The sequence below is a fragment of the Phocoena sinus genome, chromosome 15 (assembly GCF_008692025.1).
Source record: "Phocoena sinus isolate mPhoSin1 chromosome 15, mPhoSin1.pri, whole genome shotgun sequence".
NCBI lineage: Eukaryota > Metazoa > Chordata > Mammalia > Artiodactyla > Phocoenidae > Phocoena > Phocoena sinus.
Window position 1 is genome coordinate 46737535 of NC_045777.1, and position 18947 is coordinate 46756481.

General features: G+C 50.5%; 1 protein-coding gene across 1 annotated transcript; it reads right to left on the reverse strand.

Moving 5' to 3' along the window:
- Positions 1–15982: 15982 nt before the first annotated feature.
- Positions 15983–18231, reverse strand: INSM1 (INSM transcriptional repressor 1). Its single transcript, XM_032606799.1, has one exon. It carries the CDS (start codon positions 18058–18060, stop codon positions 16525–16527), a length of 1536 nt encoding a protein of 511 aa, XP_032462690.1. The 5' UTR covers positions 18061–18231; the 3' UTR covers positions 15983–16524.
- Between the last annotated feature and the right edge of the window lie 716 nt (positions 18232–18947).

The following is an 18947-nucleotide window of genomic DNA, read 5'->3' on the forward strand; positions in this document are numbered from 1 at the left end:
CAGTCAAGTTCTGTAAAAAGCATCCATTCGTCCATCTGCAAATATTTGTTGAGTACCTATTACTTACAAGACATTTAGTGACCTCCACAGGGATCCAGCTGCCTTCCTGGGAGCCGAGTAGAGCCTGAATCCATTTGGCTTTTTTTAGCTTTTGACTGTTAGCGAGAGCTCGCTTGAAGGTATGTTGTGCCTTTAATACTTGGTCCCTCATAAAAGGAAGCTGGATGATTTTCTTCGTTACAGAGGCTTCGAAAGATGCTGAGTCCTACCCAACCCCCCACCTAGATTCCCATCATGAGGTCTCAGTAGAAACCCATCGTCTGTTTCTTTCAAGCCTCCCGAGCATTCTGAGCTGCAGAAGGATTGGGGTTGAGGCGCTTGGACCAGCCCCATCGAGATGCATTGGGCAGCCCTCACCCGCAGTCCCTCCCGCATGTGCATCCTGGAGGGGCCGGGAGTGTGAGGCACTGGGGAGACCAAGAGGGCTGCCTCAGGGCAGCACCCGCTCTCCTCTCTAGATGCAGATGTTTGTCCACTTCTGTACACCTCTGAGGTAGTGCTATGGTCCTCTGTCTGTGTGTAAACTAAATCGGGGCCACTTGATTTGTTCAACAGTTTATGTCAAGGGGAACTATTATCGTTCACCTTCTTTCTATAGATGGCAATGGTTTTAATTGCCTTTCATTTTTCAAATCAAAAAGTGGAAGTCATGAATGTGGAGCCCAGTGGACGTGCTCTGATGCACCCGGCTCACCGAGGCCCAACTGTCTAGTCGGAAGGGCCATCCCTCCACTCCCACCACCTCCTTCTACAGCTGTTGAAACCCAGGCTCCCTGGAGCCCCGCAGCTGGAAAGTGGGGCTCCAGGCAGGGGCCCCATTTCTTGATGACACTTATCTCAGCAGCAGTCGCTGTTCTTAACCAGTGTACGCGTTCCTTTCGGCTTCGTGAAAATGTAGCTTCGTGTTCCTTTCAGCCACCAGGCACGTTTCCCTGAGGCCAAGTCTGAAGCCACCTGGCAGTCCTCACGCAGACCAGGCCCAACGAAGACCAGGGAACTTGTTTCCTGGGAGATCCTCCCTGTGGGCAGAGGACGCTGGGCCTGGCCTTTCTCTGGGGCCCCAGGAACTGCTGGACGGTACCTCTCTGGAAAGATGAATTTGCTCACATCTTCAGATCTGAACAGTGGGCTTCTGGCAAAGAACCGGCACGAGAGCAGGCTTCCCAAGCTTGGTGGCGGTGATGCCTGGGCAGGCCTGCCACCCTCTGGAAGGACCCTCTGCTTTCTGCACACACATATCCTCAGAGTCATTGAGCACTTGGGGAAGTTTGGCCAAAATTTTCTGTTCATTGTCTCCTGAAAAAAGTTCTATGTTCAGGAGTTCAAGGGAAAGGAGGGAAAGACACATCAATGGCCTCACATACCCTTAGGGTGGCCCTCGAGGGCAGTGGAAAGAAGCCTGCTCCCAAGACCTACATCAGATGTTCTTTGTACTCAGCTCCAGCCACACCTCCTGCCCCAGATAACAAAGCATGGCCAGCTGACACCCCAGGGAGTCAGGGGCATCTATAATCATAGGAATACTCTCTTCCCCAAATCAAATGCTCTCCAACTCGCCCTCCACTACAATCCAACAGCAGCAACAAAAGCATCTGAAATGATATCATCTGAAATGATACTTTGAGTAATATTAAAGAATTTTCTGGAATTGGAGATTACTTCCTTCTTGTCGTGAACATTTTAATTGAAAAATACTTCTGCTACCTAAGTCTCCACTAGCCTATGTTAAATTGGATGAGATGAAAGGGGTGAGAATTTATAACCAGCTGTCACGGTAAGAAATATTTGTCTGGAAGATTCTGCCTCTTACAGAACAAGGGAGAAATTAGGAATTCTCCCTGGCGGTCCAGTGGTTAGGACCCTGTGCTTTCACTGCCGAGGGCGCGAGTTCGATCCCTGGTCGGGGAACTAAGATCCCACAAGCTGCACGTTGCGGCCAAAAAAAAAAGAAAAATTAGGAATTCTCAGCAGCCTCCCTTCTGGACCGTGTCAGATATAAAAACACTGACTAGATTCTTTTTTAAAACATTCAAACCAAAATATTCCCACCACAAATATCAGATGACATTGTCTATGTGATCAAAATTCTATTTTTAACATTATTTTAGGAAATAAAGAAAAAAATGAATAAATTCTGTCTGGGACAAGAATACAGTTCCCTGTGCGTCCCGGTGTAATTTTCAATCTTCCACTTATATGTCCCACCTCACCTTCTAGCAAGACACGTGTTGGGTTTGACGGAGAATCTTTTCTATAAAGAGGTCACGCTCACCAGCTTCCGCCTTGAAGCGGGGTCCTGGGGGCCTGAAAATTGGAGTGTGGCTCTTGGGCGGGTGTGAAGTGGGCAGGGGCTTGCTATTAGAGCTCCTGAAAGGATCTTTCTGGCTTCGGAATAGAGCCTGGCAAAGAAAAGCTTTTTTCCATGAATACTCGGGGACTGCCCTCTGCTGCTCCGATGGCAGAGGTGAGCACTTGTGATCAATATTCCCTCAGAAAAGGCCGCTGGGCTAAGTGCAGGCAGAGGGGCTCCCAGCAGGCCTCCCTCCCTCCCAGCAGGCAGAGCACCCACAGCGAAGCCCTCCCCCCGCCACGCGCCCCCAAGACTTGGAACCAGCGAGGGTGGCACGTGAATGGCATCACTTCCCCCTCCCTTTAAAAATGGTCACCTCGTCTTGTCCTCCACGTTGATGGCTGATTATGGGCCACTGGAAACAGCTACGTACATCCCCTTGCTCCAGGTCTGCCGCCGTTTCCCCTGAAAGAGAGGGCAGTGCCGGGAAGAAAATGCAAAACGGTGGCTTCTCTTAATCAAGGAAGATTGATTACTGATCAGCACTGAGATTTTAATGAACTAGCCAAAGTATAGATTTGTACTTTACACCGTGGGTTCTATACTTTTTTCCTTCTAAGACTAAACATCTGCCCGCCGCCCGTCAAACCCCCGATCAGTAAACAGATTCTCTGCAGATTAATGCAAAGACACAGGCTTTCCTTTTTTACCGAAATAGCATTTGACAACACACATCATTCTGTAGCTTTCTCTTTAAGCTTTGCAATATGTCATGGGCACCCCTCCCTTAATTTACCCTTTTAATAGTTGCGGGACTTCCCTGGTGGAGCAGTGGTTAAGAATCTGCCTGCCACTGCAGGGGACACACGTTCGAGCCCTGGTCCGGGAAGATCCCACATGCCACGGAGCAACTCAGCCTGTGCGCCACAACTACTGAGCCTGCACTCTAGAGCCCACAAGCCACAACTACTGGGCCCGTGTGCCACAACTACTGAAGCCCGCGCACCTAGAGCCCGCATGCCACAGCTACTGAAGCCCACGCGCCTAGCGCCCGTGCTCCACAACAAGAGAAGCCACCACAATGAGAAGCCCGCGCACCGCAACGAAGAGTAGCCCCCGCTCGCTGCAACTAGAGAAAGCCCGCGCAGCAGTGAAGACCCAATGCAGCCAAAATAATAATAATAATAATTAATTAATTAAGAACAAATAGTTGCGTATTATTCCTTAGTGTAGACACACCTTTCTTTACTCAACCATCTGTGGACATGTGGGTGGTCTCCAATGTTTGTTATAACAAGTGCACCTGTGATCAACACCATCTCACCTTACAGTTAACATAGAGCCACTGCTTTTATTTCTGTGAGTTAAATTCCCAAGTGTGAAATTACTGAGGCAGAAGGTAGATGTAATTCCTTTGTGAATTTTATAAAATTATTTTATCTTTAGCTTCCTGTTGATTTTTAGTGGAGCTAAATATTTTCTCACGTTTCTTTACTAACTATAGGTCCATATTTGTGAATTGTGCATTTACTTCTATTAATCTGGTGCAATCTTTTATGTTTTTCTTCTCAATTTTTATGAGCTTTTATGTAATTAAGTTTGTAGCAAAACATACTTTTTCATATTTAGCTCTTAGTGTTCACTATTCTTTCAAGTAAAAAATGTAAGGTATGCAAAAAATTAAAATTATTAAAGAAAGTAGACGTAATTTTAGCCCTAATAGACTATTTGGTCATTTTAGAATTCTATAACGTCAGCTTTGGGGGTCTATAAAAAAGCGAAGCGGAGACCAGTGTCTTCCCATGTTTGCAGGAGGGAACTCATTAAGTTACCCACCTGCTTAAGAAAAGGAAACGTTGTTTTAAAGGGGGCACCCAGGTAAAAGGCAGGATTTCAGCCGCGATAAAATGAGGCCTTTATTGACTAAAGAAAATGAGGCCTCCCTTCGGCTTACTGCCCCCCACACGCCCCATGTTTCCTTCCATGATGGCGCTCCAAGGAATTTCCTGACTTTGAAGATGTTTCTGAAAATACTAACATATATGCATCAAAACACACCATGAATTCACCTTGTATTGTAGATGGAGAGGAACACAAGCCTGGGAGTCAGATAGCACTGCCTTCAAATTCCTGCTGCATGCTCCCTGTGTGACCTCGAGCCCTTGAATCCCAACCAGAATCCCAACCATTCTGGCTCTTGTTTCCTCACCTGTGAATTAGGGTAATAATACTGACCGTGGGGCCTCAAAGATGGCCCCAGGGACCATCACCGCTAGTGATCACACCCTGTGTGGTCCCTCCCACACTGACTCAGAGTGGACCAGTGGGACCAAGAGAACACAGTACAAGTGATGGTGTGAGTCTCCCAAGTTCAGATCATAAAATACTGCAGCTTCCACCTTGGCCCCTTGGATGGCTTACTCTGGAGAAAGGCACGGTGAGGGGAGGACACTCGGGCAGTGCTGGGGAGACCGACAGCTGTGGAAGGTGGCCATTCTGGAAGTGAACCCTCCAGTCCATCGAGCCCTCACTTGACTACAGCCCCGGGCGACATCTAATGGTAACTTCCTGAGGGACCCCAAGCCAGAACCACCCAGCCGGGCTGCTTCTGAATTCCTGACCCATTGAAACAATGAAATATAATAAATGACTATTGTTGTTCTAAGCCACTAAGTTTTGGGGTGACTTGTTGTTCCACCATTGTAGTGACTGGGACATCGACCTAGTGGGTGTTTGCAAGACGCTAATGTACAGAAGGCGCGTACATAGGACACATTCTGATGGTGCTTTAAATGGTGCGATGGGTGAGATGATGATAGCCCCATTCCTCTGGACCCTGACCACATCACTACACAGGGAGACTGCGGGACCAGGGAGCCAGAGACCGAGGTTCTGGTCTCCCTACGTCTCAGACGGTGAGCCTTGTGATGTAGGGCAAGGCATTCAACATTCACAAGCATTTTCCTCACGTTCAGATTAGTGAATCTGAATACTTTCCATACAGAGTTGATGTGAAGACCGAATGGAAACAACACATTCAAGCACCTGGAAACCAGACAATGCTCTAAAAATGAAAGGTGTATTCCAGTTCTCTGCTGCTACACCACACATAACCCTAAAACTTAGTGACTTAAAACAACACTCACTTTATTCCTCTCTCATGGTTCTGGGCTGATGGGGCCCAGCTGGGCTGCTCTGCCCTGGGCTCTCTCACGCAGGTGTTCCCAGGCGATGGAGGGACCAGAGACAGGGGCTCACCTCCTCCCTGTGTGTCTGGGGTCGATCCTGGCTGTTGACTGGGATCTCATCTCGCGCCGTCAGCCCAGCACCTGCGTGTGGCCTCTGTGTGCAGCTTGGGCTTCCCCATGGCTTGGAGTCTGTGAGCACCAAGGGCTCCCCAGGGAGAAGCTGCTGCCCTTTCGTATCCTGGTCTCAGAGTCACACAGTGTCATTCCCACTGCATTTGATTCAAGGAAGCAGTCACAAAGGTCTACTCAGCTTCAAGGGAGGGACCCAGACTCACCTCTCAGTGGAAGGTGCATCAAAGAGTTTGCAGAGGGCTTCCCTGGTGGCGCAGTGGTTGAGAGTCCGCCTGCCGATGCCGGGGACACGGGTTTGTGCCCCGGTCCGGGAGGATCCCACATGCCGCGGAGCGGCTGGGCCCATGAGCCATGGCCGCTGAGCCTGCGCGTCCGGAGCCTGTGCTCCGCAGCGGGAGAGGCCACAACAGTGAGAGGCCCGCGTACCGCAAAAAAAAAAAAAAAAAAAAAAAGAGTTTGCAGAAATATTTTTAAAACCTACATCCGCGGGCACTAACATTCTATACAATTTTAAATCAGTATTCTCTCCCATCCAGCGGATGGGGCTGATGGAGATCAAAGAACTTCTAATAACAATGATCGTGAGCAAGTTCTCACCAGCACTTGACCTGAATAACACAATCTCCACAGCAGCGTGGGCGGTACTTGGCTGCAGAGGGCCAGATGCACCCTGGCCAGCTGAAGGAAATAATTTACTCAGGGCTCTTGACTGTCTCACAGACTGTGCCGGGGGGGGGGGGGGGGGTGGGGGGGGCCCGCACGATCAGACTTTGGGGCTAAAAGAGCCAGGAACAACACCCAAATCACCCTGCCAGACAAGTCCCGCTGCAGCTCACACCAGGGTGCTGGGCCTTCCCCACGGCCACCTCCGAGAAACAAGGGTCAAAGCAGGGGCCTGCTAGTGAGATCAGAATCCGCCACTTCACGGTGACTCAACTGTGAGTCTCAGATTCGGGGTTGGACTGGCCCCTCTTTCCCCAGCCTGGGCATCACCCTGGCTTGAGGCTGAGCAGGGATGCCTGGCGCCCTGGGCTCAGGGATTTTTCCTTCTCTCGCTCTTGCCAGTTGCCATGGTTCTGGGCTGGCCTGTTAACTTGCCTGCAGGTGTCAACTAGTAAGTGGTTTCCACAACCAAGTGCTTTTAGAGCCGGAGTGGAGGCGGCTGGGGCGTGCTGGCGCTGGGTGAGGTCTTCGCTGTGGTGCGGCTTCAGACTCCATCCTTCACAAGGGACTCACGCGTTTCACTATCTTACAGTTTGCACCTGGAGCACGTTAAAGCAAAGTGAAAATGGCCCAGAATCTGCGAATTTGGTACTGCAATCATGCCAGCGTGATAGCCTCAGTTACTGTCGTGGAGGGAGGGCTACCTTAACCTGTGTCTCAGGAGTGTCAGTGATTTGAGCTCGCAGGTTGGGCAGTATAGAAATCAGCAATTTCTCCAGTGGACAAGATAGGAGGTGACTTGAAAGGATGACATACTCGGCTTCTCTCTCTCCCTCTCACCGGGTGGAATTTTCGGGCTACTATTTTGGAGTCAGATTGCCAAAACACAAATCCGTTGTTTCCACGATTTGGGCTTAGAACCATATATGTCCTTATGCTGTCACATCACGCTCCATGCCTAGGTAGCCCCTTGACGAGGAGATGGAGTCAAAACTCTTGCGTTTTACTCTCCAGCTGAATTCTCCCACACGGGCACATCTGCCCCCACCTCTCTACCCCCGAGGGTTTATCTCTATAAACCAGTGTCCTTGCTCGCGAGTAAATTTCCCCACTTCCTGGTCATGTCAACCTCTTAGGGCCTTCCGTTTCCCCATCAATACAGACTCACCGAGTAATTGTGAGAAATCAGCGAGTAATTCATGTCAGTGATAAGGGCTCAATGACTTTTCACTGATAGGATTGTTACAAATCAATCCATCATTAGTCAGGGTTAGTGGCCTCTGGTTAAGACTTCAAGCCGTCAACTCTTCTCAGGCCAAACTTCCTGTTGGTGGCAAGAGCTGGGAACACTCTGTGTGTGATGGAGACCCCCAAACTCCACCAGCGCACATGAAACACCCGCAGGCACACAGGCCCCCGGGGATCCTGTGAAAATGCAGGTCCTTCTCATCTGGTAGGTCTGCAGTGCAGTCAGCAATTCTGCATTTCTAACCAACCCCCAGGGATACAGATGCTACGGGTTGGTGGCCCACACTTTGAGTAACAAGGCTCTGAAAAATACATGCTAGGAAAGTACAAGTTCTCCACTATTGTTACCATAATTGACTCACTTGTGAGACTGGGTCAGAAACCTGCCCTAGAAAAAATTTCAAGAAGAGATTGGGAACTTCTTTTTTAAATTTTTTTAAATTGAAGTATAGTTGATTTACAATATTGTGTTAATTACTGCTGTACAGCAAAGTGATTCAGTTATACATATGTGTGCATTCTTTTAAAATATATTCTTTTCCATTATGGTTTATCACGGGATATTGAATACAGTTCCCTGTGCTATATACAGTAGGACCTTGTTGTTTATCCATCTTATATGTACTAGTTTTGCATCTGCTCATCCCAAACTCGCACTCCATCCCTGCCTGCCCCCACCCTTCGGCAAACACGAGTCTATTCTCTATGTCTGTGAGTCTGTTTCTGTTTTGTAGATAGGTTCATTTGAGTCAGACTTTAGATTCCACATATAAGTGATATTGTACAGTATTTGTCTTTCTTTTTCTGACTTACTTCGCTTAGTATGATAATCTCCAGGTCCATCCATGTTGCTGCAAATGGCATTAGTTTGTACTTTTTTATGGCTGAGTAATATTCCATTACTGTACCTCTATTTTTCCATTCATCTGTTGATGGACATTTAGGTTGTTTTCATGTCTTGGCTATTGTGAATAGTGCTGCTATGGACATAGGGGTGCGTGTATCTTTTTGAATTATAGTTTTGTCCAGATATATGCCCAGGAGTGGGATTACTGGATCTTATGTTAATTCTATTTTTAGTTTTCTGAGGAACCTCCATACTGTTTCCACAGTGGCTGCACCAACTTACATTCTAGGTTGGAAACTTCAAATCAGAGCTGACTTCTCCCTGCTGGACATTGATCTACATGCCCCCGATGCTCAAATATTTGCACAATTGAATGAGGTCAGGAGATGTCAGAAAGGTGCTTGTTGCTTTTGAATTCATATTATTTTAAAACGGATCAATGCTGAATTAAAGTTGTCTTCTCTTTAATTCAATTGTTAAGCTAATAGTTACCAAAAGTTCTCGAAAGGTTGGGTAGAACCATGCAAACTTGTTGATATTAAACTTTTCATTTTACCTATAAAAGTGGCAATCTCTTACGATTCAGCTGAACAGTTGCGATTTCGCTTGGTAAATGCAGCCACTGTTGCAGTGAGGAAAACAACGTTCAAACCAGGAGACGCTGCTTCTTCCATTTAGATTTCTGTGAGCCGCTGCAGTTGACATGAATAACACCATTTGGAAGCAGCTTCCTACCTAGCTAACGTTCTCATTTAAATGATCAGGGCTTTTAAAGTGGTGCCTGAGAAGGTAACACCTGTGAAAATCCGTAGGACTCAGTTTTGCAATTTTCAGGAGTATGTGTGCTGAGTCCTGGAGTTCGTGGCACTCAACACACAACTGAGAGAAGCACAGGTTTTCCTAATGACCAAGCTTCCATCTCATCAAGGGCAGGAATGTGGGCGATCTATACAATATTTTCTTTAAATCTGCCTGATCCATAAAACCACACGATTTTATTGTCTAGCCCTGAGGCTCGGTAAACTTTTTCTATAAAGGGCCCAATAATAAATATTTTAGGTTTTGCGGGCCATATAATTTCTACGTTCATGACTAAATTCTGCCACTTCGGTATGAAAGTAGCCATAGACAGTAAGTAAATGCGCGTGGCTATGCTCCAATAAAACTTTATTTACAAAATCAGGCTCAGGGCTAGATTCGGCCATGGGCCTTAATTTGCCAACCTCTGGTTTAGCCTTTTCTGTTACAATGATAGAGATGGTGAAATACTGCAATGGTGGCAATAATTCTGGATTCTCAGTAAAAACTTAGAAGATAAAATCACAGTTGCTGCAACAAAGGCCAGATGGTATAATATGTGGTTAAATATATTTTGGGTTCTCTTTAATATCGATGATCACATTTTGAAAATACAAAGGGGAAAGTTCATGATTTTCTCTGTGGTTAACAGAGCAAAAAGTTTTGGGTATGCAAATCTAAAATCTTAATTATGTAATAAGTGTTTCACTAAAATGATTTAAAATTTTCATGTGAAAACCTTCAAGAAGATATCAAGGATAATAATAGCGTTTAAAGGATCAATAAAGGTCTTCTTTTCAAGAGATGAGTGAAAAAAGAGTATGTTCCTTTGTGGTGTAAAATATCTGATGAGCTCTAAGATGATTCTGTTCAGATTTAGACACCCAGAGAAGGCGATTCGTCCATCTCCTTTTATGCCTGACAGTTCTCAATTACATCATTGTAGGTGATGTACCTTACTCCTGTAGGTTTCTGCCTATCACCTAATAATAACCCCTTTGTAGCTGTATTCTGAAATGGTAAAGACTCATCTTACATAATACAGTAGGCCAGATCGCAGTAGAAAAGAATGGCCATCCATTGGTGTTACGAGCTTTTCAACGACAATATTGTACACGTGTGTTTCAGCCCAAGTTCCCCAGGCTTTTCTGTCCTTTGTGTTCAGAGGAAATTCTAGCCTAATTTTCTTTCTCCCATAGAAAGAGCGTCCTGTGAAGCCTTCCGTGCCCTAACGCCTCCTCTGTCTCCTATCAGATCCCACAGACAATAACCTCCTGGCTCACTTGGCCCATCCCGTCACCATCAGGTGTGACCGTCACCTGGCTGTGGTGTTTGAGAAGGGGCATTGCATCAAGGCTCCTATCCTGAACGACAGATGGAGCAGATGTTGTCTTCAAATACAAGGGCCTTCTTTGATGAGTGAAGGAGGAGAGGGGTGGATTCAGGGGGACGTTTCTGCCATTACTGTTTCCCCTGGGGCAACGCTCAGTCTACTGGTTTAAGCCAAGTGGAGGGAACAGTGAACACCTGGGTTCTGATGAAAGGGAGGCACTACAGGTGAACCATGAATGCAAATGGTGTGGACAAGCTTCTTATAGACGTTGGTGAAAATGCACAGCGTGAGTATGACGTGTCAAACACTGGATCTCCATAGTCATGCTCTTGAACGCGTTCTGACTGGTGGTGAACACTGTATAGGTATCATTTCAATATGGAGAATATCCTAAGACCAGTTTATCTCAGGAGTGTGAGCTTGTGCGACGAGCTGAAGAAAAAATCATGGATATTGATGCCTTGGGTGGAAATTCCACCAGGAAGACCATACAGTCTAGAAATCTTCAAACAAGACAAATATGAACACATTTACCCCACAAGCCATCTGCTCACCATATATGCTGCCAGAGGAAGCATGCCTGTCCTCAACATTCCACTTTCCAGATGCGACAGAACAAGCCCACAATAATAAAAAGTGTGTCGCAGACAAATGATGACAGCTGGGGTTTAAGAGATGAAGGGATGTGTATTTGGGTCGGTGAAAATATGGTAACTGACTTCACATCAGATGCTCAAAAATGTTCAGTGATTCTAAGAAGCATATCAGGCCTTCGTGATGCCTCAAAACCAGCGGGGAGTGGTCAACGTGGGAGCCAAGGTGTTTCTCTCACACAACCCTGAGAAATCAGTTCCCCTTCACCAGGAAGGTCTGTCATACCTCCCATCAGGCTCGGTCACTTTCGAGATCCGGTCTGGCTCGTAGCAATTACCCCTGCAGTTCCTCCTAACTGTCCAGAGAAACAGGACGCATTTGTCTTCAGAAAATCCTCTTGAGTGGGAAATTGCCTTGATGACACCAAAACCTGTAGCTGGTTGTTTGCACAAGGCAAGGGGATGCTGGTGAATCCACTGGAAATTCTTTAGGTTTCCTTAGCAACCTCAGGAGTTCCCTAGTGCTCCTGGTGAAAAAGGATTTCCCCCTTCCTGGAAATCCTTGGGCAGGTGGGTGCTCTCTTCTCTGGCCCCTTCTTCCTGTGGACTCAAGGTCCCTGGCCTCGCCAGGGAGCCTTGGTCGACTGAGGGGCCGGGGGGATGGGAGAAAGTGCCCGGATGAGGAGCAGTCCTTCAGAGGGTGGCCTTCTCATCTGGGTGTCTGGGACCACTTCTTTCTCCTAGGGCCACTTGGTGGGGACATTCTTGTGAGTCCTGTGACCAGGCTTCACATCCGAACTGCTCTCTGTGACGCTGACGGGCCTGATAGAGCCGGTCGCCGTATTACAACGCAGGAGTGATGCATATCCCAGCCCTTCCCCACGAGTATGGGTTCTTTGATGCTGCAGTTAGCCATAAAGACGCTAAGCTTCACAGTAAGGTATGTATAACTTGAAGATGACTAGGCTGCTTCTTTCTCCACTCAATGGGATTCTCAGGCTCTTACTTTCAGGTTATATTGCCAAAACATGATTTGGATGTTTCCAGGATTTAGGATTAGAATCCTAAGTGTCTCTGGACCCGCCATATCGTACTCCATGCCTTGGTCCCACCTCGGCAGTCCAATGGAACCAACATCCTTGCTTGGTGCTGTTCAGTTGATCCTCTCACTCTGGCGTGTTTCGCTACCTCATGGGTCTCTCTCTACAAGTCAGTCCCTTGCTTGATCTTTTCTAAATCACACAGCATGAGCTTTTAACTGCCAAACACACAGCTTTCCCTAGCCTAGCCACCAAAAGACTGTAACTCAACCTGGCCCTTTAACAGGCTACATCAGTGGCACACACACAGTATGTGTGGATGACAATCTGACCTCATACACTAGGGTCTATTTGCCGGAAAACTTCTCCACAAGACCAAAACATCCCTTCTGCAAAAAGATAGCAAGTTCTGCTCAAAGCCTGCCTGCCCCAGGCCAGTGGGTTTATAACTAATCCTAAACACCATAGGACACACTCCCCAGATGGAGCTTTTCTCCTACCTGCTCCCTTTGGCGTCCCGACTGCCTTTCCTCTCACTGTCTAGGAAGTCCTCTCCAGTGTCTCACCGTGTCTCCCAGAAGCTCATTCCCTCTGATTTAGAGATGAGGAGACAGGCCTGCAGAAGTCCTGGAGTTGCCCAAGCTGCTTCTAGACCTTTCCCTCCACAAGATATCTGGTGGGTGAAGAATTCCTATGATGTCATATAGGACTGTTAAGAGATTCTTCTGCTTCCTTAGTCTTGGAGACGTTGCGGATGGCTGTGGAATGAAGTCCAAGGAGATGGAGGGGTGGCTGGTGGAAGGAGACGGCTGCCCCAGGGAGCCTCCTGCAGAACAATGGTGGCACGTGAGGACTGGGCCCCTCACCGGTGGCCTCTGGGTGCAGACACGCTGGGCAAGAGGAGCCCGGTGACTGGCATTGCCCGGCCCAACCTTGTGCACCCAGATCTCTGCAGGGCACCCCAGTATACCTACACGTGCCACCGAGGGGCCAGAGTGCAGCCAGCCTCCAGCCTTCTTCTGCTCTGCACCACGACGCTGTCATCATGCACAGCTGTTCAGGTTGGGCCTCGCTCCATGTGGTCACGAGTCACCCTGGCGCAGCTGCCTCCACCGTGTGACCTGGGCTCCCAGAATGAAGCCAAAGGGCCCAGGGATCACCTGTAGTGATGGTGCTACACGGAAGGAACAGCGCCCCCCAGGGTAGGCCTCGGACCCCGCCCCCCTCACCCAGGCTGAACTCTGTGCAAAACGTCCCCGCGTGGCCGGTTTCCACCCGTGGGCATCCAAGTTTGGAGCAGCCTCAGACGCAGGGGAATGTCCTCCGCATCCTTTGCACACTTGTGAAGAAGGTGGGTGCATTTCCACTTGATATTTTATAATAGGAGCTCGTGGGAACTTATTATCCAGGGAGGGAGAAAAAAAGAGAGAGAGAATCTGATTTCTTTCCTGTGGAATGTTCTGCTGACTCACATTGCATTGCTTTGAAACAAACTGACCAAGGTTTTCTATTTCTTCTATACTTTTCAGTCACCTTCAATGTGCTCCCTTCACTATATGTTTCACTTAGTATCTCACATAAATGAAATTTTGGTTTCTTTTTGAGAAAAGGTATATTTGGTCAATCGAAATAAATTTCCGCAGGGGATGAAAGAGCACATTTGCAAACAAACAACCAAATCTTATTGACCATGATGAAGATGGACATTAGGGTTTATGATTTATGATTCTGGACAAGAAAAAGTAAGCCAACCACAGATGCCAAGACGACATCCCTGCAGGCCAACCACCAGGTTTTTAAGGATACTTTTCATTGGCATAGAGCACACGCTGACCCTCAGGACGCAGGATCTTTTATTGTGAGGTGTAATTCAGAGAGAACCTTTGAAAAGTCTCACATTATTGCTTAGAGGGAGCAATCATCAGGCCACAAATCTGAATTTTTCTTTGTTTCATTCCAGCTTTTCAGGACGTTACAAACACAGCTTTGTCCCTATGCTTTCGTGTTGTGCTGCACCAAGCTTCTGTCTTCTTGTATTTTCCAAGCTGGTAAATAATAAAAATAATAAGAGGAGGGGCGGTTTGTCCTGGAGGCAACTTACCTGTGCTGGCTGCTCCTTCATTGTTACTGAGTCTATTTCAAGACCCTCACAAAGGGAGGAATACTCCACCGTCCTGACAGCTGAGCCTTTTAGTAAACCCTTTCCCACATAAAACTTTAGGTTCAAAATCTGGAAACGATCGCTTTCGTCACATTTTCCTTCCCAGTTTCTCACGTACTGCCCTTGCCACCATCACGCCAGCTACACGTTCTGGAAACGCAGCTCGTACTGTACAGATTTCTAAAATCCCTTTGCTGAGCAAATCTTAGATTTAGCGTGCCACAGGAGAAAAGCAGCAAACGCACATCAGGAAGGGAAGGGCGTGCACAATTGTGATGTTTAGCTCGGCTCCGTGATCAAGTGTTCCAAAGGCAGAGGAAAACAACTCAAAATATTAACTGGTGAGTGTCAGGATTGTTCTTCAAAGAGCTTTGTGACACAAAACGGAAAACAGTGTAATTACCGTTATTAAATTTAATACCCCAAACAGATGGTGTTCCAGTTTTTTCCCCCAAAATGGACTGCTACCTGATTGGAAAATTATTTCTGAGCCCTTACCCCAAACCCTGTTGCTTAACTTCTTTTGCATCCAAATGAGAATTGGTCTGCTTCCCTTATTTTGAAAATCTGACCATAAAATCGTTTCTACTTTCTCCTAGTTGTTACTTAAGGATCAGAAATTACCCATTTAACTTGAGGAATTACCATTACACTGAGCCCCAAACTGTCAGGAAATGAAGGATCTGCTAAATTAAAGCGGTGTTCTTCTATCCCCTTGGTTAAAAGGATAGGTTTGTGTGGACATTTATCTAGATTTCTCTGGAAAAGATTTGCACAGCTTCCCTTCTAACCCCCACCTTCCAGTACATTCCTAAGGACCCCTAACAAGCCTTTGGCTCCAGCTTAGCTGTTTTGAGCCTATACCCTTGAAGTGCCAGAAGGGTAGAATCTGGCAGCTCAGGCCCAGCTCTAAAAATCCACGATCCTAGTGACGGTGGTGGGTTTTCTTAATAAACAATAGACACACATTTAAGAAATCATTGGAAGCTCTATTTTAAATCCTTGTGGAAACCACGTGATGCAGAAATAAGTCCACCTTACTTTGACTTTGAAAATATTTTATTTGAATAGTAAATAGTTATACAGTTGAAACAGTTCTATTGAAGCTTTCTATAAATAGCTAACAATTAAGAAAATAATGTATGTAGAAAAGAGATTGCATTTAAAAGTAAGAGCTGTCGTTTGTACGAGGGCCCTGGGGGCGCTCCAAGCAGAATAAAATGGTAGGTTGTCTGTAATTCGCTCAGATAGGTATAAAAGTTAAAACTTTTAACAGATCCCTTTAGAAAAAGGCTCTCTTCTAAAACGCACAGTGAAATGTCAAGAGTGGTGGTGGGGGGAAGCGCACCCAAAAAAAAAATCTGCAATCAAATAATATCATAATCTTCATAATTAATATAAATAAATAAAGAATAAATAACAATTACTCATAAATCAACATATACATTTAGAGGGAACTCATTATAGTCCTACCTCAACAAAGATGATCAAACCGAAAAGTCTTACGTGAAATACTGAGGCAGTTTCTACAGCATCTTCTGAAAACTCCCTTCCCTCCCCCCGAAAAACAATCCCAAACAGACAACAGTTCAAGGCATTTGTGGCTAGACTAAAGAAAACTCTTTTTTAAGCAATTTGATTTGTTCACATACAAAAAGGTAAAGCCAGACTCCAGCAGTTCACAAGCCATAATAAAGCTAATCGTGTGGGAAGTTCAATTTACAGCCTGTGAAATATAAAGGCATTTATTCCTCAAGATTCACCCAAAACAACCCGTACGCTACATACATAGAGAGCAGAGATTGGTAGGCGAGAGCAAACCGCGTTTCTAGACCATGAACACAGAGAATACTAGCAAGAAAAACATCTCCCCTCCAAGGGGAGGCTTCCAACCACGAGACAAACGCGTACAGCTTTTCTCCCTTGTACAGAAAGAGATTGGCTCCTGTTGCGCCATGGGGGGGAAGGGGACACAACGCAAAGGGGGCGAGGGGTCCAAAAGGAGTCACAACGAGAGGATCGGGGTTACCGTCACGCTACACCGAGAGAAGCGGAGACGACACTTTCACCGGGGGTGGGTGCCCCCGGCGCGGACGCAGGGTCGGGGCGCGCTCTCTTCGTGGGTCTCCAAGCGAAGGCACGGTTCGGGGGGCCGGGGTGGAGGGCGCGCTCTAGCAGGCCGGACGCACGGGCACCTGCAGGAGGATCACTTGTCTGTTCTCGGATGGGTGGCACTTGTTGATGTGCCGCGTGAGGCCGGGCGAGCTGTAGAAGGTGGCCGGGCAGTACTTGCAGGGGAACACCTGGGCGGCGTGCAGCAGGCGCAGGTGGCGCTCCTGGGCGCCCTTGCTGGGGAACGTCTCCCCGCACACTGGGCACAGGTGGCACTCGGCGGACGCACTCAGGCCCAGCACGCCGGCCGCCTCGCCGTCGCCGGCCGCCTCCTGGGGCGCCTTCTCGTCGGGCCCGGGGTACAAGGCCAGTAGGTCCTCGGCGGGGGGCGCCGGCGGCGCGCCCTTGGCCTGCAGCGCCTGGTGGTGCGCCAGCAGGTGCTTGCGCAGATAGGCCTGGCGGCGGAACTTCTTGGCGCAGTGGTGGCACTCGTAGAGCCCGTCCTCCGAGCCCGACTCGGACACGCCGCCGGGGCTCGGCGTGTCGCGGTCGCTGCCGCCGCCCGTCGCCTCCCGCACCTCAGCCCTGGCAGCGGTTTCGGGCTCGGACGCGCGGGCGGCGGCGGGCGCAGGCCGCGGTTTGTGCCAGCGGCGGTGCGAGGCCAGGTTGGCCGGGCAGCTGAAGACCTTGGCGCACTCGGGGCAGCGGTACTCCACGCGCACGATGCGCGAGCACTTGTGCTGCGCCAGCGCAAACGGGTCGGCGTACTCCTCCTTGCAGAGCTGGCAGATGAACTCGCCCAGCGGCCGCGCCGCGCTCCCCGCGCGGCCCCGCGGCGCCTCCACCGGGCCTTCCTTGATCTTGAGCCCCAGCACGGGCGACGTGGTCACCTCGTCCTCGAAGTGCAGCTTGCGGATGGCTTTGGGCTTCTTGGCGCCTGGGGCTTTGGCTACCTTGGCGGGAGGCTCGGCGGCGGAGGGCGCGGGTCGCTTGCCTGGGGGCCGCAGGGAGGCGGCTGGGGGTAGCGGGGGGCCGGGCCCCGGGCCGCGGGCCGCCTCGGCGCCTGCCGAGAACGCCGTGCCCATCTTGAGCTCGGCGGGCGCGAAGAGCAACGGGTCGCCGCCGCAGGTGCCGCCGCCGCCCGCGCCATTGGCCCCGCCGCCGCCGCCGCCGCCGCCTCCAACGAGCAGCGCGGCGGGCGTGGGGAAGGACTCGGCCGAGACGGGCGAGCCGAGGTTGAAGCTGCGCTCGAAGTACTTGTGCTTCTCGTGCTCGCGGCTCACGGGCCGCGTGGGGCTGTAGAGCGGCGCGGGGTGCGCGGCCTCAGGGTTGCCGAAGTGCGCGGCCCGCGGCCCCGGCGGGGGTGGCGGCGGGCCCGGCGCGCAGGCGAGCGCGGCGGCGAGCGTCGCATGGGCGCGCTCGGCGGGCGGCGGCGGCAGAGGGCCCGGCCCGGGGCTCGGCGCCGGGGGCTCGGCGCGGGCGCCCCCGCAGCCCGGCGAGAGCAGCAGCGCGCGGTCGCCGTCCTCGCCGCCGCGGACCCGGTAGGACACGGGCGTGGACTTCTTGCTGCGCTTCACCAGAAAGCCGCGGGGCATGTTGGCGCGGCGCGAGGGCGAGGGCGAGGCGCTGGCTCGGTCCCACCTTCGCGCTCGGCCCCGGCGGCCCTCAGTGCCCCCGGCCCATGGCCCGGGCGCGGCGGCGACGGCGGCGGGACTCGCGTGGCGCCGGCGGCGGCTCGGCCCGGCTCTGCGCCCTGCACGCGCGTCCCTGTCCCCGGGCCCGGGAGCCGCTCCCTTTTAACTGGGGGAGGGGGCCATTGTTCTCGCCTCCCGCTTCCCCCGGAGCCAATCAGCGCGTCCGCAGCTCCTCCGCCCGGTCGGGTTGGGAGGGCGACGCGGCGGCCAAGAGGGGGCCGGGACTCGGGGGTCGCCCGGTAGGTGCGGCAGATGTACCTGAGGGCGCGGGGCCCCCGCGCGCGCCTCGCCGCCGCCCCGCCCGGCGCCACCACCCCGCCCGGCCCAGGCACACGCCCGGCCCCGCCTCCCTTCACGGTCGGCTGCTCCTCTATGGGGAGGCGCACGTGCCTGGGCTTTGTGTCTCTCCTCCCGGGGGCGCGGAGCAGCCAAATGGGCCCGTCCATCAGCACGACAATGCTCGCCCCCCTCCCGCGCTGGGATTACCCGCGGGTCGCGAGCAAAATAGCAACAAAGGAGAAGAATGGCCCCAAATATGTCAGGAGGGTTCAATCCGCGAGCCGAAGCGGAGGGGGAAGTTGTGCTCGCTGATTGGGTAGGGGCGGCGGTGGGCAGCAGCAGGCGCGGGGGAGATCTGAGTTAGGCGGCCGGGGCGGGAGCGGGGTTGGGGGAGGCGCAGGAACTCCTCCTGGTGTTTGGGAAATAATCCGGAATCGAAAATAGCTGCAAAGCCCGGGCCGCCCAGAGCCCCGCCCGGGCCTCGGACTGATGGGCCGGGGGACCCAGGG